The sequence below is a fragment of the Miscanthus floridulus genome, chromosome 6 (assembly GCF_019320115.1).
Source record: "Miscanthus floridulus cultivar M001 chromosome 6, ASM1932011v1, whole genome shotgun sequence".
In the NCBI taxonomy this organism is placed as follows: Eukaryota; Viridiplantae; Streptophyta; class Magnoliopsida; order Poales; family Poaceae; genus Miscanthus; species Miscanthus floridulus.
In genome coordinates this window covers 112,917,729-112,944,163 of record NC_089585.1, presented here as the reverse complement: position 1 = coordinate 112,944,163, position 26,435 = coordinate 112,917,729, and the positions used below count along the sequence as shown (strand labels likewise).

The following is a 26,435-nucleotide window of genomic DNA, read 5'->3' as shown; positions in this document are numbered from 1 at the left end:
TGGTGGGTGGGGGGGGGGGGCACGGGATGTGCTGCTGCGGCTGCCTATATAGGCCAGGGACTGCGGACTGCGTCGTGCAGTAGGACGCGACGAGAGGGGGAGACGGCTAGTAGTGTAGTACACTGTACACCCGCTGACCCGCGTGTGCGTAAAAGGCGGGGCAGGGAGATGTGTACGGCGCCACTGACACTGTAGAAGGCAATACTTATAGAGCATTTCAGTCAATTTTAGCCAAGTTTCAGACTAGGACACTCCGTTCGCTGGTCTAAAACTTGACTAAAACTGGCTGAAAAACATTGTTCCAGCTGAATTATTATGAGTAAAAAATACTGTTCTAGCTAAAAAAAAATCGAACAAGCTAACGGGGCCAATGATTACGATGACAAATTGACGTGAAGTACTCCTATGGACTACCACCGTGTAGTACATGTACAAGTGAAGTACATGCAACTTATTTGTTGAGGACAACTGACGCAAGTGATACTGATACATCACCACTTAGGAACTTGTTGTCTTTCTAGTACTAATTAGGAAAGCCATCATTGGCCCGGCCCATCCGTGCACGAAAGCAATGACAGATCGGGCCCATTTTGTTATAAGCATGGTCGACACCTATCTCTGCTACAAGGGATCAATCAAAACTATATTAGATTATCAAAAAAAAGTCCCCCGCTGAGAGACTACAATCATTGTGCACCAATGAAATTATACCCAGGAATTACCGTATCATTAAAATATATGACTCATAATCCTTTCTTATAGGCTTCAACTTGATCCGATGGGCAACGTTATTTGGATCTCCCCCACCCAGGCTTCAACGCACGCCTCACACATCCCGCAGGCTACGGTAAAATGAAAACCAATGGAAGTCAATCAAGGCAATAGGAAGGAGGGATCCGTGACTCCGATCAAGGCAATTTCTAGAATTGTCATTATAATGAAAAAACCCACGCCGAGCCCAGCCCCATCTGACGCGCCCCTTCCCAAACTCTTCGTGCCGTTCTGGTATTATGGCAATAAGGAATGGCGACAGACCGTGCCAACATATCCACTCACATGTTTTTGTCAAAAACACGTGGGACCTGGTTTGGTGACCCCACGCATCAGTAGGAGTAGTGGATCGTCTGCAGCGTGGCTAAACCTGGAAAGGTCTACCCCTTTCTTCTCATAAAATACCAACGGCGACACCCTGGACAAGGAAGCAAAGCGGGTCACTTACAGTCCGGGCCCACAGAGATGAGATCGATGAAGAGGTTTAGCACAATTGGTTTTGCCTATTTTTTTTAAAAAAAATAGAAGAAATATCCGGTTTCATCCTTCAAAGAGAGGAGTTAGACCACTGTGTTACAAAAGTAACAGATTACATGCCCCGGCCGAGTTTATAAAATAAACGAACCGACTTGACACATGATTATGAAAATAAAATGCCATTATGAAATAGAACACACAAGCTAGAGACAATTAGTTTTGTTCTAATTTTTAGATATATAGCTTTTGCTATGCACCTAAATATGCATTATGTCTATATACATAGTAAAAACTACTTCCTCCATTCTAAATTATAAGTCGCTTTGATTTTTTTTTACATCCATTTTACTATGCATCTAGATATAATAATATGTCTAGATACATAACAAAATGGATGAACCAAAAAAATCAAAGCGACTTATAATTTGGAATGGACGGAGTATGTATCTAGAAAAGCTAGGAATGACTTATAATTTAAACAGATGGAATACTTAAAACTTACTTGATAAATCAGTTGATTATGCCAAGAAGAAATGTTTTTTTTCTTTTGTCCGATAATTTTCATTAGTTAGCTTTCTAATACCCGAAAATCATCTGAACAAAGAAAAACAGGATGGGAGAGAGGGAGAAACCGAGGAACAACTAGATAAATATCCATCGCGGTTGCGCACATATATTTACGACTATATCTACTATTTAATTTTTAAAAAGATCAAATACAATTTTTTCTTTCATTTATCAAAAGTGAATTATAGAGTTACTTTAAGAAGCTATATCTGCTTTAAGAAGCTTGGTACGACATATTTAATTATTTTGGATGAAGTTTACATGAAGTGGCCATGAAGATCTCCAAGACATGTTTAAGGACTTAGGCAGATTGTAAATTATATAGTTAATGCAAGAAATAACTTTATTATGCCTTGTTACGTGTAAGTGTTTCCTGGATCATATATCAGGGATGGCAATGGGGCGGATTCGGATCGGGTGGAGTCTTTGTGCACCCGAATCCGAAACCCAAAACCAAAACCCAAAACCGCCCCGAACACCGATTCGAGTTATAATCCGTCCCCAAAACCAAACCCGCGGATACCTGAAACCCGAATGGATACCCGAAACCCGCTTTGTATGACAGCATAGTAAGAGAAACAAGGACTTTCTATAAACATATGCATGATATACATACACATATTCACATGTATAAACAAGAGGCAACAAATAATAAATATTTTTATGAGTCAAGTTAAAATAAATTTAATAATATAAGTAAACAAGTTATTATTAGCATATTATAAAACATGAGTTTTAATTTCAAATGATTTATTTCGGATATCCATTGGATATCCACGGGTGGAAAACCAAATCCGAAACCGAACCCGATTAGTTTCGGGGGCCCGAACCTGAAAACCATAGGTGAGAAATCATCTCCGAACCCGAACCCACAAGATCTGAAACCCGCGAATATCTGACCCGAAATCGCTCCGCTGCCATCCTTATTGTATATACATGATTATATACAATTGTGTGAAAGTTAAACTTAAAAAAAACATTGTTTGATTATTTACATGTACATCTCTCAAATAAAACCGTAGCGTTAGCATGACACTGTATACTAGTCGAGCACCGGCCCAGAAACTCCTCACTCCTGCACTCCTGCGGTCCTGCCTCTCTTCTTACTTCTTAGCTCGCCGAGATGTCGCACGGCCTCGCCGGCGGCGTCGGCCCCCTCCGGTGCTGTCCCTCCGTGTCCTCCTCCTCCACCACCGTTCATCACACCCTGGACGCTCCCCCTCGTCGAAAGCTTAGCGATGTGCGCCTCGACCTTCCCTCCTCCAGCCGCGCCCGCCATCGAGGGCCGCGACGTCGGGCTCTCGGTGACCACGCGGCGGGGCAGGGTGTTGCCGGTGCTTAAGGGATGCTCCCTCCTTGTCCCGCCCGGGCAACTCTGGATGCTCCTTGGCCCCAACGGCTGTGGCAAGTCCACCCTGCTGAAGGTTCCTCCTCTGAACTAGGAGGCAGCATTTCGTGTTTTTCGCTCCCACTTTATTCGTGCAGGCCTGAGAATTGAAATCCGAACTGAATTCCTCAGACTGGTGCTTGCCTTAAGCGATTGGTTATCAGCATTCAACAGTAAAACGTGGAATGCCTCTGTTGCCTCCAATTTGAAAAGAAGAAAATAGTTTCCTGCTGCGTGTAGTGCCCAATTTACTTGGTAGATGAGTTAGATACTGTCAATTATGTCCGGCAGTGTTTGGTTCATCTTTCGATTGGAAATGAAAATAGGATACAATCTGGATAGAATCAAGATCCAGCCCCTCAACCTCGTGAGTCGCGAGCATAGATTTTTGGGGAGAAGGGGTAGTTGAACTTCATGAAAATGTTCAAGCAAGCATTTGTACTTTCGGGGGACCCAAAATTCTCAGGAAAGGTTTTGGTGACTTGTGAATGTGCGTGTCATTTAGTGTACTGATGCAACTACATATTGCTCGACAAAATTTTCAGTTTCTATCAGGGATCAATAGAAAGTCCGCATTAAAAGCCAATAAGAAAATCTAATAAACCTTTGTACAGATGTCATGAATGTCAATTCTGTATCTCTTTTGTGGTGTTGGTGCATCATCACAAAGCAAGAAAAGGGGTTGAGCACAGGAGCAACAAATGGCAGTAGGCAGAGTTAGTTTGCACCCATTGTTTTTTGGGCCAGAATATAGTTTCTGTTACTTAATTATAAATAATAATGTAGTGACTGTTATATTCATGTGGAAGAAACAAGCGTGAGTTGGTTTTATCTACTTGCCCTTGTAAAGTTGTTAGCTACATGCATTGTGCTCATTTCTGAGTACTCCGTAACAGAACTTTGGGAATTTATTTATTCATTTATTGTCACTGTCACTGGAAATAAATACCAACACCATGTTTTTCTAGGTTTTAGCAGGTTTTCTGAATCCATCGGCTGGTACAGTGTATATAAACAGACCATGCAGCTATGTCTTCCAAAATCCTGATCACCAGGTGGTAAAACTTCTCTTTAATAGTTTTCTAACTGGTCTGTTGTCAGGTCTCCCAATAGATTTTAAGTGGATTTTGTAGTATGCCAACACAATTAACTCACATAGCATCTATTGAATTCAGTTTCACTGTGACCTGTATCAGCATATGCATTAAACTCTGAGCAGCTATTGGCTATTTTACTTTGTATTGGATAAGTAAATAATGTCTTTGGTTAAACGATATAAATTTATGCTTGCAATTGTACATTTAATCATGTGGCTCAATATATGAACTATGTCATAGACTCGGACAATTTGTCACAAAAGCTTTTCCATGCATATCTTGCTGGAGCTCCAAATTCACACAATATCCACTTGAATTCACTCGGAGCTTAGTTTTCAGGTGAGTCACGCAATCTGATTATAATATTCTTGTACCATGCTAGAGAAAAGGTGCCATCACTTGTGCGTCTAGTTCTGTGTTCCTTAGTAGTCTTCTTTGTTGGGGACATCACAGTTGAATCAAATCTAACTTACCGTCTAGTAAACCATGAACTTTGTTATCTTCCATTTTTTTTGACAAACCATACATTTATGTTGAAAACTCAAACACACACATTGGAATCAAATATGTTCTAGCATGTACGAAAGCTTCCACCTAGCGGTCAAGCCAAGAACTGCAGCCCCAGATTATCCATGTGTCCAAGTCTTTATATGGAAGAACAGTTTTCTCAGTTCTGTCCTTTGGATGTAGGTTGTGATGCCTACAGTGGAATCTGATGTAGCATTTGGTCTTGGTAAGCTCAAGCTTCCATTAGATGAGGTCAGGTTAAGGGTATCAAAATCATTGGATGCCATTGGGATGTTGAGCTACTCTCAGGTAGGCATCTAAAATCCAGCTTTTGGATCATAATATAATGTCTTCACAATGTTCATAAACCTTCATTCAAACAGAGGCCAATCCAAACTCTGAGTGGTGGGCAGAAACAGAGAGTTGCAATTGCTGGTGCGTTAGCTAAAGCATCCAAAGTATTACTGCTGGATGAACTGACCACATTCTTAGATGAACATGACCAGGTACAGATCTCCTTCATATTCTGGTTTTTATGATTCCGTTAATTTCTTTCCCATTCGTTGGAGCTTATCATCGTGCCTTATATTAGTTTTGTCTAACTTGCACTGTAATGTTTTATGGCAAATGCTCTGGTAAAACTTTTGTGTTACATTAGTGATAGTTCTGCACTCTAATCTCCGTTTGCTGCAACTGTAGATAGGCGTGATAAAGGCAGTGAGGAACTCTGTGGCTGCTGATGGGGAGGTTGCCGCGTTATGGGTGACTCATCGGTTGGAAGAGCTGAAATACGCAGATGGTGCCATCTATATGGAAGATGGCCAGATAATCATTCAAGGCGACATCAGGCGACATCTCTACCATATCAAGATTTATAAAGAGAAAACAGGCACGCTACTTTGGTCATTTTGAACTCTAAATCCCCAAAGCTTTTTGGCAAAGCTTCTCTTGTGTAAATGGATTAATTGCAAAGCAACTTATTTTGTTATTGTCAACTGTAGTTTTGCTGGAACATCTATTTTAGGCATTTTTCAAAGCAAATCATGTGCGACATGCTTGGCTGCTTGCAATGTTGAATGTCTGCCTGTGAATGTGTGATTCGATTCACTTGCAGGCATATATGAATACGGCCTGGCCCGGGAAAAGCGTGGTCCCTTTGGGCCAGGTGTCGCTGCCCGGACTAGATTGATAGATCATTTTTACTTGATTCAGGCTTGGTCTGGAAGAAGCCTGGCCTCTTTGGGTTAGTTGGGTGCGTGCTCAGTCATCAAGCTAGTTTTACTTTGCAATGGTCTGCACTGCTGGATGATTAGTCAACTGTTGGAGTTGGGAGGGACAAGGCTGAAGCTCGATAATCCGTTATGCTTAAACACAGGAGACTAAGCGGTTAATAATTAATTTGTTGGAGTTGCTTAGTAATGCAACCGAGGAGTTTACAACTTCATAGTAATTCTTACCTTCTGCAACATATATCATGGTTCTTTCAGTATCATTCATCGTATACAAGTAGAACTGAAAATAGTAAAACAAAACAATAGCAGAGACATGAGCAGATTTTGAATCGTCCACACTCACCAATGATCACAAATAAGACATCCAGCCTGTTCGCTTGTTGGTTTTAGCCAGCCCAAACCAGCCAGCCAACAGTGTTTTTCTCTCACAATAAACCAGCACCAGCCAGTCCAAACCAGCCTAGAAACCAACCAGCGAACAGGCCGATCATTTCGTCGTTAAGACAAGTCAAGAAGGTTAAACTAGTACTAACAAGGCAGTAGAAACTCGGTTTCATAAAAAAGTAGTTCCCACCTAGGAACTGAAGAATCCACCAACGCACAAATTCAACAGATACAGCAATTCGCTATCTCAGAGCTACAACAAGTTAAGGAGCTAAATCAATCTACGGCGTGTTTGATCATGCGTCGTCCAGCACCATCAGCTCATTGGGAGAAGTCGACACTAGGCAACAGGTCAGGCAAAGAGTTCATGAAGTTGAAACTGTCGTCATCCACCAACCCGGGCAAGTCCTGATCATAGCCTGCTCCTACGTCCGCCCCATCAACAGGCTTAGCGCTGACAACATCCACCGCCACCACAGGGAAAGAAGTGAGGTAGTCTTCGATGAGCAGGGCAGCGTCTTCCTCTGTGACACTCCTAGTAGTGGTGGCAATTGCTCCTACTGCGTCGTCGTCCGCTTCCTCCTCTTCCTCGAACTCGTTGTCGTCGCCCCTATGCTGCGCATCCCTGCTGTTCTTCTTGGCGTTCTTGCCGTGGCCGCTGAAGCGGATGCAGTACACCCTCACCGGTGACCACGCTAGCTCGGGCAGGGCGGTGATGGAGTACTCGTGCATGACCCAGCCCGTGCTGCCCTTGACACCCTGCTCCTGGAAGTTGAGTGCGTACTTGTCCCACTCGATCTCAATCTTCTCGGCGCTGCCGCGCACGCGCACGCGCACGCGCAGCTTCTTCTTGACCTCCTGCCCTTCTTCTTCATGTTGGCGCTTCCTCTTGCCCTGCCCTTGCCAGGTCCCGTGTCCCACGCAGGAGCGCTTCTGGCGGTTGCCCTTGGCAGTTCATGGCCTGACACGCCATGAAGAAGAAGGCCTGGTGCCTCCGCCCGTGCTTCTCGAGGAGAGCCCACGGCGGCGCACTTAGCGGATCGTCCTCGATGATGTCGTTCGGCAGGAGGGGCTAGTGCTGGATGCGAGGGAGCAGGCAAAGCTCGACCACCTCCTTGTCAGTGGGCACGAAACTGGTAGCCCGGAGGAAGACCATGCTCCGTGGCCATGGATGGTGGCTCTATTGCTCCTGCCGACGGCGGCTCGCTAGGGATTATTGGAGTGGCGTGGTGTGGCGGCAGAGAGGAGAAACGAGACAGGATCGGTGTGGGCGCTAGAGGAGAGGGGATCGGGGGCATTTATAAAACGGCGGGAACCAAAAACGTGTCGTGGATCCAGCTTCTCAAGTCGGACCCAGCAGCGCGAAATTAAAACCAATCCAACTACCGGCGATACCTTACCAAGTTATTAGAAGTAGAAAATAATGATACCCTCCTGTTGACGATGGCAGTTGGCATGACATTACTACTTGTAGAGATCAGGATGATTTATTCGACTGCCTCTTCTTACCTTTGGAACAGAGTTTTTTACCTACGAATTTCATAGGACCCTTGTTCGTCAATTTTCCTAACGTCATTGCCAGTTTGAAACTAAGGAATGGGCGAGAAATTTTCAATAGGTTCAACAACAAAACATGTACTCTCGGACGAATCAACAAAATGAGCAGAGAGCTCTGTTCTAAGAACCAAGGAATCAGACATTGTTGCTCTTCTTCCTCACCGGAGAGCTACATGTATCCATTTCATTCGAACCATTTTAGGAAAGAGAAGACTAACAGTCATGCCACATTTTTAAGCAAATTGAGCTGATTTTGAACTCGAAATATACATAAACGAAAAATGCTAAATCCAATGCTCAGAAGTAAAAAATCAGAAGCTGAGAAGCCGTATACCGGCTTGGCGTCCTTCTCCCCTATCCTTCACCTTCGATTTGCTGCCGCCTACACCATTAACGAGTTGGGCAAGGGTGAGATTGGGTTTTTGATTTCCTGTTGTTGAGAGGCATGGACGATGGAACCTGATGAAAGGGATACATAAGGATGATGACATTTGGCACACTATCTTGCACAATCTCACTTGCATGATGGTTCAATTTAGCTCTCGCTAAGTTTAGTGAATTATCCGGCAAATGTCCTGGCCTTTATATAGCATATAAGTACTAAGCGCTTTCATATCATTATCACCATATTATATATTTTTTGAAGTAAAATCACCATATTATATTCACTCAAAGAAGCATCACTCATCTAAAATTACTAAGGAAACGACGGGTCTATCACTTGTCCAGCAAAAACCACCACGCCATTGAGTTCCTCCTTGATCACGAACACGAACGGGTGGTCGGCGATGAAGTCCACCGGCGCCTACAGGCGCGCGCACCCGAAGCGCATAGCGACAGCGGTCGCGGAGGCTGCCTCGGTCCCTTCCTCGTTCACCTCCACAAAGGACTCATGGTAGACATCGGACACGACGAGCGCCTCCACTATATCGCCGAAGTCGGCGGTGTCGCGATTGAAGGGCAGGAGCAGCCCAAGGTCTAGCAGCATCTCCCTCGCATTCATCTTGTACGCGACGGTGAACCTGGGAACCCTGAACGCGCGCATGGGGACCTCGTCTGTCAGAGTTCTAGAGCTCTCGAGCAGCGCTCAGCTTGTGCAGCAGCGTTAGCAGGCCGTCGTGCATGTCCGGAAGGTAGATGTACATCGAGAACAACCGGTGCTCTCCGTGGCCTTGTTGCGCGTAGCGAGGCCTCACGGCCTTGTAGCCGGGCCGACAGGCGATGCACTACTTGCTGGTGCTCGACATGAATGACACGTGGACGACACAACCGTCAGTGCAGGAAAAACGCTTCATCCCGCGTCAGGCAGGCGTCGAACTTGCTCTCCCACACGCCCTTGAAATAGAGTGCATTGGCGAGCACCGCCGGTGTCCCACGGTGGAGGCAGCCCGTGGAAAGAACCAAAGAAGGTCCTTGATACGGCCGGCCGTCGCGCTCACGATCCACTGGTTGATCTGGCTCCTCGCCTCCTCTGGCTAGCGTAGATCAACACAAGGAACCAAACGAAGTTGTCTCAAGCCCACCAATTTCGTGAGCCGTACGTACGAGAAGAAAGGGGATTCCGAGTTTGCCATAGTTTTGAAGAACTCCTGGCGATCCTCTTATGTGTACCAGATCCAAGTGACTTAACTAGATTGGCTCGTCGGTGTGAGAGTAAAGAAGGCCCAATAGTTGCTTTAGAGCGAGCAAGGCCCAAAACGTGTCCGGCCGCCAAACATGTTGGCCCAACTAAGAATCTTTTTTTAGAACAAAGAAAACTTTTTTATATTACTTCAGTTCTCAATAGGAAAGTCCTGCTAAAAAAATTGAGATAAAAAGTTGGGTACATCATGCAACCACATACATTCAGAATTTGAAAGTAAAGCAAACTTGGCTGTATAATGCACAGCTATGCCAAAACAAAATGTGTGCATTGTCGACCAAGTTTCGTTAATTTGATTTAGCACTGGAATAATAGCACACCTATTACTAGTCTTAGAATTCCATAGTGCCACTAATTCTTGGCAATTCGTTTGGACAATCACCTTTGACAGTTCAAGATCCTTTATCATTAGCGTCACATCAAGATAAGCATAAGCTTCAGCAGTAAGAGCATCAGGCATAGACCCATGTTGTTTACATTTGGCTGCTAAAAATTGAGCTTGTGCATTAGTAAAACTACTCCCGAGGCACCTCGATAAGTTTCAGTTTTAAAAGTTGCATCAAAATTCACCTTAATTACCCCCATCAGGAGGAGGGCACCAGTGAACTTTCTTTTCTTGCATCTTCAAAGTGTATACTGGTGGGCTAGAATGGTTAAGATCAGTTGCCATTTCCCACGCCAACCTGCAAGCTTGATATGTACAATATTGAAGTTTATCCATGCCTTTTTCTGTTTCTTGCCGTCCATAATGCCCACATGGCACATAATATAGATCCACATCTCTCATGCGAACAGAATGTTGTATCAAGAAGGTCTTGACTCCAAGTAGTTGGATGCAATAGTGGTAATTTAATGCCATACAAATTTTTGAAAGATTTCCAAAAAGCTCGGGCCAAAGTGCATTAAGTTAAAGCATGATAAGTTGTATCCTCTTCAGCTGCACAGAATGGGCAAAGACTTTGGACATCTATATGTTTTTTTGCCAGGTTTGCATGGCCAGGAATAAAATTATTGATAACACGCCACCAGAAAACTTTAACCTTTGGGGGAATTTTTAGTTTCTATAATTTTTGCCAAATTGGGTTGTTTTCGTATACTGATCTACAAGCAATGTTATTTTTAAGAAGGACAGCCATTCTTGAGCTAGAAATCAATAAACTGATAGGCTGACTTTACAGTATACATACCGTGCTTTTCTACACTCCAAGCCCATGTATCTTTCTCAAGTCTTCCAAGAGGAATTCTATTTACTACAGTTTCATCATGAATAAGGAAGTTATCCCGAAGAGCTCGTATGTTCCAAGACATTATGTCCAGGGATAAGAACTCATGAACCTTTTCAGCTCGTGCTTTTGGCTTTCTATAAATTGGCTTAAAACCTGGGTTGCTAGGAATCCAATGATCATCCCATTTATTAATTGAATTTCCATCTCCAACTCTTTTGATGAGGCCTTTCTCTAAAACTTCTCTTCGTTTTAAAATTGCCCGCCATGTATGAGAACTTCCTCTTTTCTTCCTTGATCTCATGAAAGAGCCATTATGAAAATACTTTCCACATAGTGTTCTTGCACAAAGGGATTCTGGTCTAGTTAGCAATCTCCAACCTTACTTGCCTAACATAGCCAGATTAAAGAGGTGGAGGTCTCTAAAGCCCATTCCACCTCATTGTTTAGTATAAGCTACGTCGTTCCATTTCCTCCAATGAATTCTCCTTTTTTCCTCGTCTCCACTCCACTAAAACCGATATATAGCTGAAGTATTTTTCTTGCAAGTAGTCTTTGATAGTTCAAAACAACTCATCGAATAAGTAGGTATTGATTGTGCTACAACCTTGATAAGAATTTCTCTACTAGCAGCATTTAACTTCTTTTCACACCAACTACTAACAAGATTTCGTATTCTGGAGCATATACTCTCAAATGCTTCTGTTGTTGAATGTCCTAGGGCTATAGGTAGACCAAGATATCTTTCTTCAAGTGCTTCTTTTGTAATTTTCAAGCATTCAAATACTTCTTTCTTGTCTTCCTCTTTGTAATTTGAACTAAAGAATATAGCTGATTTATCTCGATTTACCATCTGACTTGATCTCTTGTTATAGGCCTCAAGGATAGCATTTAATCTTTCAGCTCCCCTACCTGAAGCCTGAGTAAAAATTAGGCAATCATCGGCAAACAACAAATGTGATATCCAAGGGGTGTGAATTCCCACTCGGATGCCTTTAGCTAGATATTGAGGGCAAATTTGCGAACTGCGAGGAAGGATAACCGCGGAAATCCCCTTGGCGTGGTGTGGGTTGCTTGCTACGGAGTACATACTAAATCCGTTCCAAATTAAATTATAGTTCGTTTGACTTTTTTAACCCCAAGTTTAACTACTCGTCTTATTAAAAATTTGTGCTAAATATCATTTCTTTTGTTGTGGCTTGCTTTATTAACAAAAAATTCTTCAAGAATGATTTAAATTTGACTATGTTCGTACAAATTTTTTGAATAAGAACAACGGTTAAAACTTGGGGTAAAAAAAAAGGCAAACCACCTGTAATTTGGAACGGAGAGAGCAGTGCTTTGTCTATAGCCGATGATTCCATCGGACAGCGGGAACGCAAGGAAGGTTACGCAATCAACCAGGACGCATTCGAGCGTGGCATGATCATGGCGGTGCACTAGATTACCTGAGGAAAATGAGGCTACTTTTGCCCTTGAGCAGTCGCTTGAGACCGAAGCTTGCGTCGATGACACTCCCTGGAACATGGAAAGCCTAAACCAATCATTTCCACAAATCCCAATTCCCCATCTCCACACCCCTCGCCAAACGACGCCCTGTTTGTCTTGTCCGTGCCTTGCCTCGGTCGTATGTCCCCTCGCGTCGCTTGCACACGCGGAGCACGGAGCAGTTCCCAGCTGGCAGGTCCTCGTGCCGTTCTTCCTTCCACGTCGTTTCGTTTTGGGCTGCGCTGCTGCGTCGGTTTTGCAGGCGGCGAACTAGTTTAACCCGCGCCAGATTCCTTGTGCCTGGTGCTTAGTGCTGAGTTGCTGACACTTGAGCAGAGTTGAATACTCCTACTTGGGCTTGCATCTCATCTGCGATCTGTTCTGCTCGCTTCTCATCTCATCTCATCTCATCCAACCAGTTGGTGCTCTGACAACAAACTAGATTTGTTTAATGAGCACTTTCTTCCTAAGATCCCTCCCTCCCACTAGTGTCCTGCAAAGTCAAAGCACCTGAAGTCCGTCCGACCCGTCGGCGTTGAGGAACGAGGATCGGACGGCTCGTGCGGGGGGACAGGTGCCTCCCGCCGCTGTCATCGGCACGCACGGGTACAGCGCGCACGCTGCCCTCTGCCCTCTGCCCTGACCCTGATGAGTGAGAGCGACCTATCCCTATCAGGTTTCCCTCGCTCCCACGCCACCCACAGCGATGCGGATGCGAACGCGATGTTTGTGCTCTAGCCCAGGTCAGCTGCCAGTGCCAGCCAACGTATCCTATCCCATCTGGTATTCCGGTGGCTGGCGGTGGTTGCAGTCGGAATTTCGCCGCGGAGAGCGACGGCCTCTTTCAGGTTCAGGGTTTGAGCCACTTGCCGGCAGCAAGACCTTACCAGTGGAATCCGCAGAGCGCTGAGACGTCCCAGTTGCTTGGGTGCCTGTGCCGGTCGCTCGACGCTCGCAGTCTCACCCCGTTCCAGTCCCAGCGCAGCAGCCTGCACCACACCAGAAACCACACCACCACGCTGACACCGCCGTGACACGCCTGATCCTGACCCGGACCCCCCCGTCCCCCACCACCACCACTACGGCACCATGCTTTAATAAACTCCCCAGTCCGCGGCTGACACCTCATCATCATCGCCCACACACGACACGAGCCTGCCGCCGATCCCCGTTCCCCGTGACCCCCTCTCACACTCGCAGGAGTCGCAGCAGCCGTGAGCTTGTGCCGTGCGTGCCGACTACGGACTACTCCTACCAGCGCAGCGACCAGCGAGCGATCCGCCGCAGGGGAATCCAATCAAATTCCCAAGGAAGGTAGCCCCGAGGCCGACCGGCTCTCGCCCCGCCCCGCGCCGACGCCTCTCCCCGATCCCGATCTGTGTGCCTGCAGCCTGCGTGAGATGGAGCTGGAGGCGGCGCCGCGGCAGCAGCAACAGCTGGAGGAGGAGGTGGGGTGCCCGTGCGGCGGGTCCGAGGCCGCGGACCAGTTCGAGCGGCTCCACGACGCGGTGCTGCTCGACGTCCTCAACCGCATCGGCGACGTCAAGGCGCTCGGCCGCTGCGCCCTCGTCTCGCGCCGCTTCCACGCGCTCGTGCCGCTCGTCGACTCCGTCTTCGTCCGCGTCGACTGCGTCATCCCCGACGACCCGCCGCCCTCCTCCTCCGCCGGCGCCGCACCGGGCTCCCCGCCGCACCAGGCTCCGGCGCCGGCCGCGCGCGGGCGCGGCGCGCTCGCGCACATCGCGCGCGTCCTGCTCGGTGGCATCGCCTGGCCCATCCACGCGCTCGGCCAGATCCTCTCCCCCGCCGCGGCGGCCGTCTCCCGGCGCTCCGACCCACTGCCGGCTTCCCCGCCCGCGCCCGTCGCGGACGTCTCCCACCACTCGCCCTCCGAGGTGCTCCGCTCCTTCAAGGAGCTGCGGCGCCTCCACATCGAGCTGCCCACGGGCGAGCTCGGCATTGACGACGGCGTGCTCCTTAAATGGAAGGCCGACTTCGGCTCTACCCTCGGCAGCTGCGTCATCCTCGGCGCCTCGTCGGTCTCGTCCAAGCCGCCCACAGGGTCCACCCAGGAGGAAACTGCTGCGGCCGACAGCACGGCCGCCGCTCCCGATACCAGTAGAGAGACTGAAGAGCCGGGGAGCCTGCCTGATTCTCTCTACACCAATGGAGGGCTCAAGCTTCGCGTTGTCTGGACCATCAGCTCCCTGATTGCTGCGTCGGCGAGGCATTACTTGCTGCACCCGATTATCTGTAACCACGAAACGCTGGAGAGCTTGGACCTGACAGATGCCGACGGGCAAGGGGTGCTCACCATGGACAAGGGGCAGCTGCAGGAACTGCGGGTGCGGCCCGTCTCTCCGTCAGGGAGCTCGCACCGCACACTCATGCCGGCACTCAGTATGCGTCTGCACTATGCACCCCTCATTGAGCTGCCTGGGGGGACGCTGCTGAAGGGCGCGACACTGGTGGCGATCAGACCAAGCGAGGATGCCTTGAGGGAGGGTCAAGGGGTTCGTGCTGCAGGTCCTGTTGGTACATGCTGGATTTCAGAGGCCTTTGAGGAGCCATATCGGACTGCTGCAAAGGTGCTTCTCAAGAGAAGGGCATATTGCCTTGAAATGAACTCGTTCTGAGCACCAGGGATTCAATTCCACAGAGTTCTACCCTTCTGACAGGTGAAATGCCACTTTACAGTTCTAAATATGATTATGGGTTGAACTAATGCCGAAATACCGAAAGGTTGTTGATTTGCAATATTACAGTTTCTAAGAGGAACAGATGTATTTTTGTAAAGTGGAAACATAAGAGGATAGCCAAAAATTGAACTGATAAACAACAAATGCTTATTACAAGAAATGAAAGTGATAAACTGCAATGGTGATGCTTGGATTTAGTTAATCATGGGTTATATCAGTCATTCCTGAAATGGTGTAGTTCTGAATTTATTCAGCTATGAAGTATTGGTATTTCATTTTAGCCATCTTAGTGATTTCCATTGGTTCTTTGACTGCACTGTCGGATGCTTTTCCAATATTTCATGAACTTCACAAAATTGTAAGCACAATGCTTGGACCTCTTGCTTTTGTAGTTTTGTGGATCTCAGTTGTCAAGCAAATTTGGATTCCTGAGTGTGGTAATGAACCTAACATAGACCAAGCATGATAGATGATCAGTTTTCCTTGTATTATCTTGGTGGCCAGCTAGACACTATCTAATTGTCGGCCTCAGACAGAGCTTATCATATTTCCTTCCCTGCTTGATTGTCCAGTCAGCAGTCACAATGCAAGTTTGTAGTAGTTTTGAGAGCAAATCTGTTATGTGATACAATTAATGATAGAAGATTAGTTGGAGTTGAATAGCTGATGCGTGGGACAGATGCGAATTTGGAAATTCAGTTTCACTGCTATCCTGTTGGCCTCTTGTATTATATGTTTAGCTGGTACTAGCAAGTTACTGTTAAGCTGTCAATTCCTTGCCATACACTGGCATGTGGCATGATTAAGGGACCAAGTACTATCTGGGATGTATTTTATTTCCTTTCTTATTCGAACTAGAATAGAATGTGAATCGGCATGGCTAGTTCCTGGAGGATTAGGCAGGTCGTTACTGGCAATGAAGATGAATTTGTTTTTTGTGTATTCAGATTTTATGGGACAGAGATACCATTTACCTTGTAATTTGAAGGATTATTACATATTATGACACTATAATTAATTTGCATGTGTCAAAACCCATCCATCGTGACTGGATCGAGTTTAAAGTAAGTCATGTTTTAGATGTGACAATGCTTTACCATAATCCTGTTATTATGATACTTGATATGTTTGTTGTGGATTGTCCCTAATTACCACCCAGGCATGTTTACAATAGATAACGTTGTTTCCTCACAGCATTTGGTTTGCGTCAGTCCAAACAACTTGCAATACTTGTAAAATACTCTTTTACGGCACATCTTTTTCCTTTTGAATGTTGTACTGAAACTCTTTTACGGCACAAACTTTTGGGATTAAGATTGCTGAGTGTTGCACTGAACTCTTTTTCATCTTTGTTTTCAGGATGGTGGGAAGTAGGATGCCTGTCGGTTAATATAGGGTAATTTATCATTCAGTCCATCTGTTGTATTGTATCTGATCTCAGTGAAGTGGTGACTTCGTGTACCTGTAATTTTAGAGCCGTAATTACAGATACATGTTTGTGCTGGACTACACGCGGAATAGAATGCGATTTGGGCCGATTTTCACAGTAGTGTCCCATGAAGAGAAGCCATGGAATGTTTCCTCACTTGAACGGTTGAGCTTGAGCGTGGTGCTCCTGGGCCAAGCTGGCATTATACATCAGAGGTTTCGTTATTTAGCAGGGCCTTTTTGCTTAAATCTTGCCGCCCCTAGCACTGCATCACTCAAATTGTTATTAAAAATATATAGACTCAAATATACTATCCTTTTTCAGAAATGTTAGCCGTGCACTCCTTTAAATGCTTTCTGTGTACCAGACTGTAAGATTAGGCACAAGATAGTAGATTGATTATGAGGATACACATATATAGACAAGGGAATTGTGGCTGGCTTGACAATCGGGTTGAAAGTTTCGCTGAAATCAACTCCAGGCCGCTGAGTATTCGACCTAGCGTGCCTCGTAGCGCTCCAAAGATCCGTCGGCCAGTAGCTTGTGCTTGAAGATCCACTTTCGTAGCGCTCCAAAGATCCGTGAAGGACATTGGCGGCGCCAGGCGGACGTGGCACCAAGTCTCAGGTGTGATTCTGGAGCAGAGCATCATACTCTTCCTCCATAGCTGCCCGCAAATTGGCTGGAGTAGAAGTCAAGGACGATCAGCACAAGGGTGCCGATGAAGAAAGAAGGCACGACGTGATCGTGCCTAGGGAGTGGAAGAGGGGTCGGGAGGAACCTGAGCAATTGATACCAATATAAGATTAGGCACAAGATAGTAGATTGATTATGAGGGATATGAGGCTACCCATATATAGGCAAGGGTGACGACCCAAGTTCATAGAAACAGAACCAGCGTGGATCCTTGGCTAAAAGATATCAATCTCTCTATCCTAACCATGTAGGCATGCGACCCAATAGGACACGCAGGCCCATTAGGGCTGACGGGCTGCGGCACCCTTTGTCCAACACATACTGCCCCAAGTTCATCCTGGATGAATGACGATTCTAGAAATAAGTGCCATAGGTGAGAATTGAGATTCCCCTAAAAAAAGGTTGAGAATTGAGATGCTATACTGCGATTTAAGTTGGATTTCTTTTATCTTCTCATGCAGCGTTTTTCTTTGTGATTAACTGCTGCCTCATGGTGTTAGAGCATTTCCAAAAGCTACTTAGAAAACACTTGTTGGATACTCTCTTCCTGCGAAAATAAATGCACATCTCACGTACCAATGAGTCAACCATTTAAAAGTATATAAAAAATATCAACATTTCTATCCTTAAATGAATTTGGTATGAAAGTACATTCAAGGATAATTCTAATGATACTTAATACATATCGTGAATGTTAGTATATTTTTTATATATTTGTCGGGTATCAGTATTAGGGATACCTGAAGAAGAGATCTAAGGACTGCGGGCGACGAACTCGCCCAGATAATCGAGGACATATTTCAGTCTTGACCGACCCCGAAGGGACAGTTTCCGCCTCGTCAGACCCCTCGGTCCCGGGCCCCATCTCGCCCGACCCGAGGGTACGGGAGTCGCCTCGCCCGACCCTGAGGGCACGGGCTTCGTCTCGCCCAACCCCTCAGGCACGGGCCCCATGCCGTCCGACCCCGAGGGCGTGGGCTCTGTCCTGCCCGACCCCGAGGGCGCGGGCTCCGTCTCACCCGATGGGGACCCATATCGTCTCCAACCACTACGAGTCTAAGGGTACGACCCTGAGGTCAAACTTCTGACACCGGGAAGGAAGCAGCACGTCTCGACGTGACCCGTGGCCTGGCCACGCCCGGGGGTTCACATCACCAAACAGCGACGGGTGCGAGGTCGTTGTGCTACCTACTCCCCGTACGGACGCTGACAGGCACATCGGTTCACCACGCCGCCTGCCAGGACGGGATGGGACGCCACGATCGGCTGATGATGCCAGGGCATGGCACTAGTGATGAACAGGAGCCCGACGTGGAGCCATCCTCGTCACCATCTACAGCATCGGCGGGACCCGCATGAAGGAGAAGAAGAACGCGGTGGCCCCAGAGCCCTTCATCTCCCTCGCTTCTCTCTTTTTCTCTCTCTGTAACTTGCGCCTTCCCCTTTGCCTATAAAAGGGGAAGAGGGACGCCCCAGGAAGGGGCAAGGAACACACGGCTGAATAAACTCTCAGCACTTCAACCCTTCCACCAGAGACCTAGGATCCGCTCCCTCTCTCGCCCGTTTGTAACCCCTGCTACAAACTAGTGCCGGTAACATGAGCAGCAACAGACTGGACGTAGGGACATTCCGTCCAAACCAGTATAAATCCTTGTGTCCTCTGAGCACACCATCTAGCCCAGACGCGTAGATACAAATTTACTAGCCGGTGGTTTGAAACACCGACAGTTGGCGCGCTAGGTAGGGGCTTTTTGCGTGTCTCGACGTCCACATCAGGCCTCGGATGGCTAGTCATGGCGTCAGCTGGGTCCCGGGCATGCACGTGTGCTTTGGGAACCTAGATTTTATCGTCGCAATGGAGGGAGAGTTGGCATAGGTCCCTGCCGCCGTCCAGCCTCTCCACTCTGTCGGCCTCGACATGATTGTTGAGGCGCTTGAGGAGCTACAGCTGCACGCGCCGGAGGCCCATGCCCCCAGGAGCGACCAGCTCCTTGGCTTTGATTATGGGAGGCTAGAGCGCTAGCTCGATGCCTTCCTGGGACCCCGACCATCCCGGGAGGACCTGCGCTGCCTCACCTTCTCGTTCACCAACATCATGACACAACTTACTAGAGGGGAACCGCTCTCCCCGGAATACCTCATCCAGAGAGCCTCGGCGGTGTTCCCATTTGGTCTATGCAATGCTGCGGGGACCATTGGCCACCCCGTGGTGCAGCGCATGCACCCATCCCCTACGAACGACGAGTTCGTGGGGATGACCAAATACATCACATAATCTTTCCATGACCTTCTCGCGGAAGACTCAGAGTCGCTCTCTGACTCTTACTCCGGCAGGGGGAGCCATCACCCCTCGCGAGAATGTTTTATGGTAGGTACCCCCGAGGGACACATCGAAAGCGTTCGTGAGGGAGGGGCTACCCCACCAAAAGACCTTGATGACGAGGTCGAGGGAGATGCATGGGCCCCGCCTCACCTGCGGGTGGAGCAGCTGAGGGCACAGCATAGGGAACTCGAGGATGCGCGACTCCAGCTAGAGTAGGAGCGTGTGGAGCTCGAGCAAGAGATCGAGCGCCGCGAAGACGGTGGGCATGCACGCGCCATGGCCCACGACGTGAACCGGAGGATCATCAAAGACGATGGATGTGGCAGAACCGCCCAAAATAACACACCTTCGGAGGCGCTTGTCTTCCACTAGACACAAGCACCCCAAAAGGGAGCTACATCGGGCAGTTCCGTCGAGCACACCCTAAGGGAGAACTCGAACAATCCACATTTTTTATCCAGAATCTGATAATGAGAATGAGTTTACAATACTTAGTCCATTTCATACAACAAGAGTTCTCGAAAATATATTATTACAATACCAAGTTAAGAGTGTGGAATTTAAACAACGGAATTGAAATAAACATTCTAACGATAAGATACAAGGATCCGTCTGTGCCCACCAGAAGACTCCTCCACACAACAACCACTCCTCAAGCTGCACCTACAATAGGGGTAAATAAACCCTGAGTATATAATATACTCGCAAGACTTACCCGACCAGTGGGAATAATTTCTCGACTCCAAAGGATATGATAAGCTTTATGGTTTGCTGGGTTTCCTTTTTGCGAAAAGCATTACTAGTAGTGAATCCTTATGTATGTGTTTTATTTGCAGTCATGATTAGTTCATTAGATGATCATTCTATGTAAGCACTTGTTCTACTTTCAAGCAAGAGTTGAGCAATCAGATCCATTCACCGACTTTCATCTTCCAGTTCTTACTACGGTGCTAGACCATAGCCAAGTCGTACTGTATCACACAGTGATTCGTGAACCAATGTATCCCAGCTGGATACCCCAAAACACATGTCCGCTTATACCCTAGGCACAAGCAAGACCAACCCACCACTCTCCTATCAAGGGGTCCAGGTCCTCGTCCAAACTTGGACTCCAAGCCTCTACTCCTGAGTCCTAGACTTAGTGTGGTGCTTAGACCTCCACCATCCCTGCCTCCAATCAGTTGGTCCAGAAAGAGCTGGAACCCATGACAAGAGAGCAACGAGCCTTCCTGCTCTCATAAGCAAGTATATGCTCAGGATAATAAGTTTGTGACCTAACTACCATCCACAGCAATGGACGGTCCTTAACCGACATGGATAGAGGAAATAGTATAACTAGGATATGCCCCATTGGCTATGGGACACAACCTATTACACCCACCAATACCTGTATCATATCCCTGTCTGGTCTCCATTTCCTTTCACCATTTAATCATGAGAGTAATAATAATAATCACCTATTGTGAGTAACGGTAGGTTAAGCTACCGATAGCCTAAGCATAGTAGCTACTCGACCCATGCTAGTAGGACTCATATGTAGGTTTATCTATGCATGTAGTTTCAATATAAATCCTATAACGTAAATGCACATCATATATATATATCCAATGATTATTCAAAATAAGGGTTATGCACCTGGGCCTTGCCTTGGGCAGGCAGGATGGTCAGCTATGTCAGTCATTGGTGGCTGTGGGGCTTTCCTCCTGTATGAGAATCTCCTCCTCGTACTCGATCACCTCCTCGTACTCTTGCTCTCCAGCGGTCACGAACTCCACCAACTCGTTCTCTACATGCATGCAATGATGATGCAACTACTTAGTATTTTAGCAACAACAACTCTTAAAATAAGAATACACATGCTAAGCTACTAAGCTAGCTCTAATGAGTAAGATACTAAGCTAATCATTATCTCTACCAAATAGATTTCAAGCTCACCCTACAAGTGCTTAACTTTTATAAACCAATATCATGCCATTATTCCTTTAGCCTTAATGGGTATTTAGCTACCATATTAAGTAGTCTATTCTAGAGCTACAAAATTACAGTGAGCACATAATAATACAATGAAGCTACTATAAAAATTTTAGGGTTTTTGCTATCACCAATCTACCACAAAAAAATCTTACAATTATTAATCAAAATAATACTATGCATCTCAACTATTTTAATGCTCCTTAGCAACCACATAGATATGTATGAACTAACTATACTAACAGGTAGACAATGTTTTTGGGAACCTAACAAAATTAGTTTCACAATTTTTGGATATCTATATTATTTTATATTAATTACCAAAGTTCAGCTCAGAATTAAAATGAAAAGCTATTTCTATTTTCCACGAAAAAAATAAACCGATTCGGCCCAACGCGGCCCACGCAGGGCGCGACCCACGCGCGGAGGCGGCCCACGGTGAGGATCCCACGTGCGCTGGCACTCTTGCAAAAAATGCCATTGCCTTATCAGATAATAGTGCGAACACTACACATACTATTTCTATAGACAATGACTTTGCAATGGAGCCCTCGTATCTTTTCACCTTCGCACCGGAGAGGTCCTCGAGACGCCCCGTGCTCGCCGGCGCAGTGGACGATGGCACTAGGAGGTACGTCGGCCACTCGAGGCTCGCACCGACCCAACTAACGAGCCAAACCCCATCTATGACCTAACGCCTACCCTAAGCGGCGATACGGAGCAACAGGGCACGCTGGAGCGAGCTGCCACCGCGCGCGGTTGCCCACGACGGCGCCGCGGTCATCCCAGCGAGCTACAACGCTAATAGGATGGTAGAGATAGGGGATAAGCACCAAGGACACACCGCAAACCCAGGCGAAGTGGTGGTTCGGCCGACGACTATCTGAGCAGGGCTAGGCCACGTGCGCGCGACAAGCACGGTGATGAGCCGCGTCAGCGGTGGCGGGAAGGCGGTAGCGCTCCCACTGGCATGCGCATGATGGAGAGGGAGCCAAGGCGAGCTAGTGGTGTAGAGGAATTTGCGTGGGTGAAGTGGTGGAGGCTGGCCATAGCGCGGGCGGTGACGGGTCTTAACGGCGCGGTGGTGGGGCGAAGCTCCAAAATTGAGGCTCAGCTGAGCCGCAATCAAAGCGGGGTGGGGGCGGCTAGAGAGAGGATGTGAGGGCAGAGGCATGGACATGGGGGATTGATGAGAGGTGACCCCTTGTAGCTGCAACGCTGGTGCAATTCGACGGTGGCAGGGAGACGAGAACAGAGAGAGAGCGAGGAAGCGATAGGGGAGGGGCAGCCAGTGACTCGGCAAGGGCATGCCTTGGCGGGACACAGTTGGCATGACTGGCACAGCCCACAGCTAGGCACTCGCCGACAGACATGCACGCTCGTGATCGGCGTGGCCCGCGTGCCGCAGTGCCATCAATGGCAAGGCGACGGCGACACGGCCACGTGCGCACAACGTTAAGGCGGGCTAGCGGTGCAGCGTAGTTGCAGGCGCGTAGCATGGTGATGCGACAGTGGCGACAGTGGTGTCGTCGCGGTGCAGGCGCAGAGGCAGCAGCAACACCCACGGTAGCCATGGTGGTAGGGGCGGTTGGGCATAGAGCGGACTGGCGGCCTAGCGGTGCGGCCAGAGCGGCCAAGCTGTGGCAAGGCCATGGCGGCCACGGCCAGCCGGTGCATGGCCACGCATGCGCACAAGGCACAACCGCGCAGCGATGTAGGTCGACCACGCATGGTGACCACATGCACGGCGCCAGACAACACAAAGCTGTGACATGCATGGATTTTAAAGCACTAATCATGACCAAACCGTTGCAACTAATCCTAAACCGGCTTCACTACACTCAAGATGGCATATGGAACTACTAAATCAAATCATAGCACTACACCACTCCTTAACCCAATCTCCCCTAATAAATTGCTAAACATAGCAGCGTCTAGCTGTCCACAGACTTAGAATTTTTCTAAGCGTTTGAGCTAATCTTAATTTCATATTGCATTTCTAAGCTATTGAAAATATTACTTAGCAATATTCTTTTTCAACAGCAGGTATTTCATTGTCATCTAGAAAGTTTGCACTTCCAACTTTATTTAAGTATCACACACATGTTCTATAGTTTTTTTGCTTAATAAAAATTGGTTTTAAACCCTACTTGATATGCATGAACCATCGAACCAACTTTCGTTTAGCATTTTTATTGATCATTTTGAGTTACAGAAATTGATCTACACACTTCACCACATGCATTAATACACAAGTATGATGCTCATGACATATTTTAGTAGATGATTAGTGGGGTAACACTGAGGGTGTTATAATGGAGCCCTCCCACACTTTGCCCGGGCAAGCCAGAACATCGCTGTCGTGGTGGCCTTACTCCGAGGGCTCCTGGAGCCCGCGACACCCGAGGATCATTGGGCCCATCACGAGATCCACACGCTGCTCGAGTGCACGGTGGTGCAGTAGGTAGAGAGCTCGCTGTCTTGGCAATGTAAGCTCAATGCCAGTCAGCATGCGCCCTCGGAATGACATGTTAGGGACATGTCTGTCCACTAGGCGCCGCGCGGCGACAGAGGGCGCACCGCGGCCCTGGTGCATGAGCATCGCAGCCTCTACCGTGACGCATGAAACACCCTGGATGCCCGTAGGCATGGACAAGCAATGAGAGAGAGGAAGCTGGTCATGGCTACCACCCTCATCGTGGCAGGACGGTACGACAGCGGTGAGGATCGGAGCCCAAGCCCTGACCTGCTGGGACCTCAGGCCTTCGGCTGACACATCCTCAACACCACCTTCCCATCACGGTACTGACCGTCGACCAACATCCTAAAATAGTCTAAGGAAACTAACCCCAGACTATGGCTCGAGGATTACCGACTTGCTTGCCAAGCCGGTGGAGCGGATAGTGTCCGTTTCATTATCCGCAACCTCCAATTGTTCCTCGTTGATTTGGCATGAACATGGTTGGAGCACCTTCCACCCAACCGGATTCAAAGTTGGGTGGGCCTAACAGAGAATTTTCATTGGAAACTTGCAAGGCACCTACGCGCATCTTGGAAACCCGTGGGATCTAAAAAACTACCGATAGAAGTTCAGGGAAAAACTTCATGAGTACATCTGGCACTTCTCCCGGCAGTGCAATGAGCTACCTGATGTCACCGATGCCGACATTATAGGAGCCTTCCTGTCTGAGACCACCTGTGAGGCCCTGGTTCACAAGCTAGGATGCAAGGACCCGCGGACCACCAAGGTGCTCCTCAACATCACCACCAGCCACGCCTCGGGCGAGGAGGCGGTCAGAGCTATTTTTGATCATCCCAAGGGCAAGGCAAAGCAGGACGAGGACATCGATGAAGGCGCCTCCAACCGCCCTACAAGAAGAACAAGCACTGGCGCGAGGGCTCGCTCATGGCCGCTACTGACCGTATGGGGGTCAAAAGCCTACCGAGGGTACCCCAGACCACTTTGAGAAGCTGCTCGAATGGCCATGCCTAAACCATGCCTTCCCCGTCAAGCACCTATACAAAGACGGTGCCCTTATGAAGCAATTCCTGTTTGGTGGCTCCAACAAGGGGAGCATAGGAAGGAGCCTAAGCTGATAGTAGACGACGCTGAGGGAAAGGATGGCGGATGGCTGCATCATGATCTTTGGGGGTCGGTGGCCTATGACTCCAAGCGTTGCTAGAAGCTTGCATGTCGTGGGGTCTATACGGCCGAGCCGGCCATGCCTTCCTTCCTTCGATGGTCAGAGTCCACCATCACCTTTGATCGGATCGACCACCTAGAAAGCGTCCTATAGCTGGGAAGATATCTGCTCATGGTCGACCCGATCGTTGGCATGAAGCGGCTCACCAAGGTGCTAATGGATGGAGGCAGCGGCCTCAACATCACGTATGCTGAGACGCTCGACGCCATGGGCATCGATCGATCGCGCATCCGGCCGACTAGGTTGCCTTTCCATGACATCATGCCTAGAAAGCAGGCTGTGCCACTTGGGTAGATCGATCTATCTGTCACCTTCAGGAATCTGACCAATTATAGGATGGAGATCCTTACCTTTGAGGTGGTCGGGTTTCATGGGACCTACCACACCATCCTAGGACATCTATGCTACGTGAAGTTCATGGCCGTCCCCAACAACACCTATCTGAAGTTGAGGATGCCGGGTCCACGTGGGGTCATCACCGTCGGCACCTTCATCGAGCGCGCCTATGAGTGTGAGGTCGAGTGCTACAAACACGCCACGGCGATTGTTGCCTCCAAAGAGCTTGCGACCATCAGGGAGGAGATCATCGAAGAAGCACCCAACCTTAAGTGGTTGGCTAGGTCTTTTGAGCCCATGGAGGGCACCAAGGAGGTCCTCATAGACCCCAACAGCTCCGAGGACAAAGTGGTGCTCATCGGTACCACACTTTCCTCCAAATAGGAAAGCACGCTCGTAGACTTCCTCCACGCAAATAGAGACACCTTACCTTGACTACCTCCTCTGTGAGGTGCTACCGACAGACAAAACAGAGGCTCGATAGCTCGCATATCATGCCAAGTCCTTGGTCATCATTGAGGGCGAGCTCTACAAGCAAAGCCACACTAGGATCCTATAGTGCTGCATTCACATTGACCAAGGGAAGCAATTGCTGAGAGATATCCATAGTGGGGTCTGCGGGCACCATGCCGCGCCTAGGACCTTGGTCAGAAATGTGTTCTGATAGGGCTTCTACTAGTCGATCGTAGTAGCCGATGCTAAACAAAATGTGCACACCTATGAAGGGTGTTAATACTACGCTTGACAGACCCACCTACTGGCCCAAGCACTCCAAATGATCCCCATCACGTGGTTGTTCATGGTTTGGGGGCTCGATATGGTCAGACCTCTCAAGAGAGCGCTCGGGGGCTATACACACTTATTTGTCATCGTAGGCAAGTTTACAAACTGGATAGAGGCTCAACCAATCTCCATGATCAAGTTCGAGCAAGCTGTGCTCTTCTT

At 48.0% G+C, this 26,435-nt stretch overlaps 2 protein-coding genes and 2 pseudogenes across 2 annotated transcripts; 3 read left to right on the top strand and 1 right to left on the bottom strand.

Moving 5' to 3' along the window:
* The first annotated feature begins 2,877 nt into the window (after window positions 1-2,877).
* LOC136459103 (ABC transporter I family member 10-like) lies at window positions 2,878-5,857 on the top strand (annotated as a pseudogene).
* A 2,819-nt stretch (window positions 5,858-8,676) lies between these two features.
* LOC136461036 (serpin-Z1-like) lies at window positions 8,677-10,081 on the bottom strand (annotated as a pseudogene).
* Window positions 10,082-13,451: 3,370 nt separating this feature from the next.
* On the top strand, window positions 13,452-16,684 carry LOC136459101 (F-box protein At5g46170-like). Its single transcript, XM_066459006.1, has 2 exons — window positions 13,452-15,010; window positions 16,391-16,684. The coding sequence occupies exon 1, from the start codon at window positions 13,733-13,735 to the stop codon at window positions 14,966-14,968; it is 1,236 nt and encodes a 411-aa protein (XP_066315103.1). The 5' UTR covers window positions 13,452-13,732; the 3' UTR covers window positions 14,969-15,010; window positions 16,391-16,684.
* Window positions 16,685-25,265: 8,581 nt separating this feature from the next.
* Window positions 25,266-25,874, top strand: LOC136461035 (uncharacterized). Its single transcript, XM_066460511.1, has 2 exons — window positions 25,266-25,396; window positions 25,490-25,874. Exons 1-2 carry the CDS (start codon window positions 25,266-25,268, stop codon window positions 25,872-25,874), a joined length of 516 nt encoding a protein of 171 aa, XP_066316608.1.
* The last annotated feature ends 561 nt before the right edge of the window (window positions 25,875-26,435 follow it).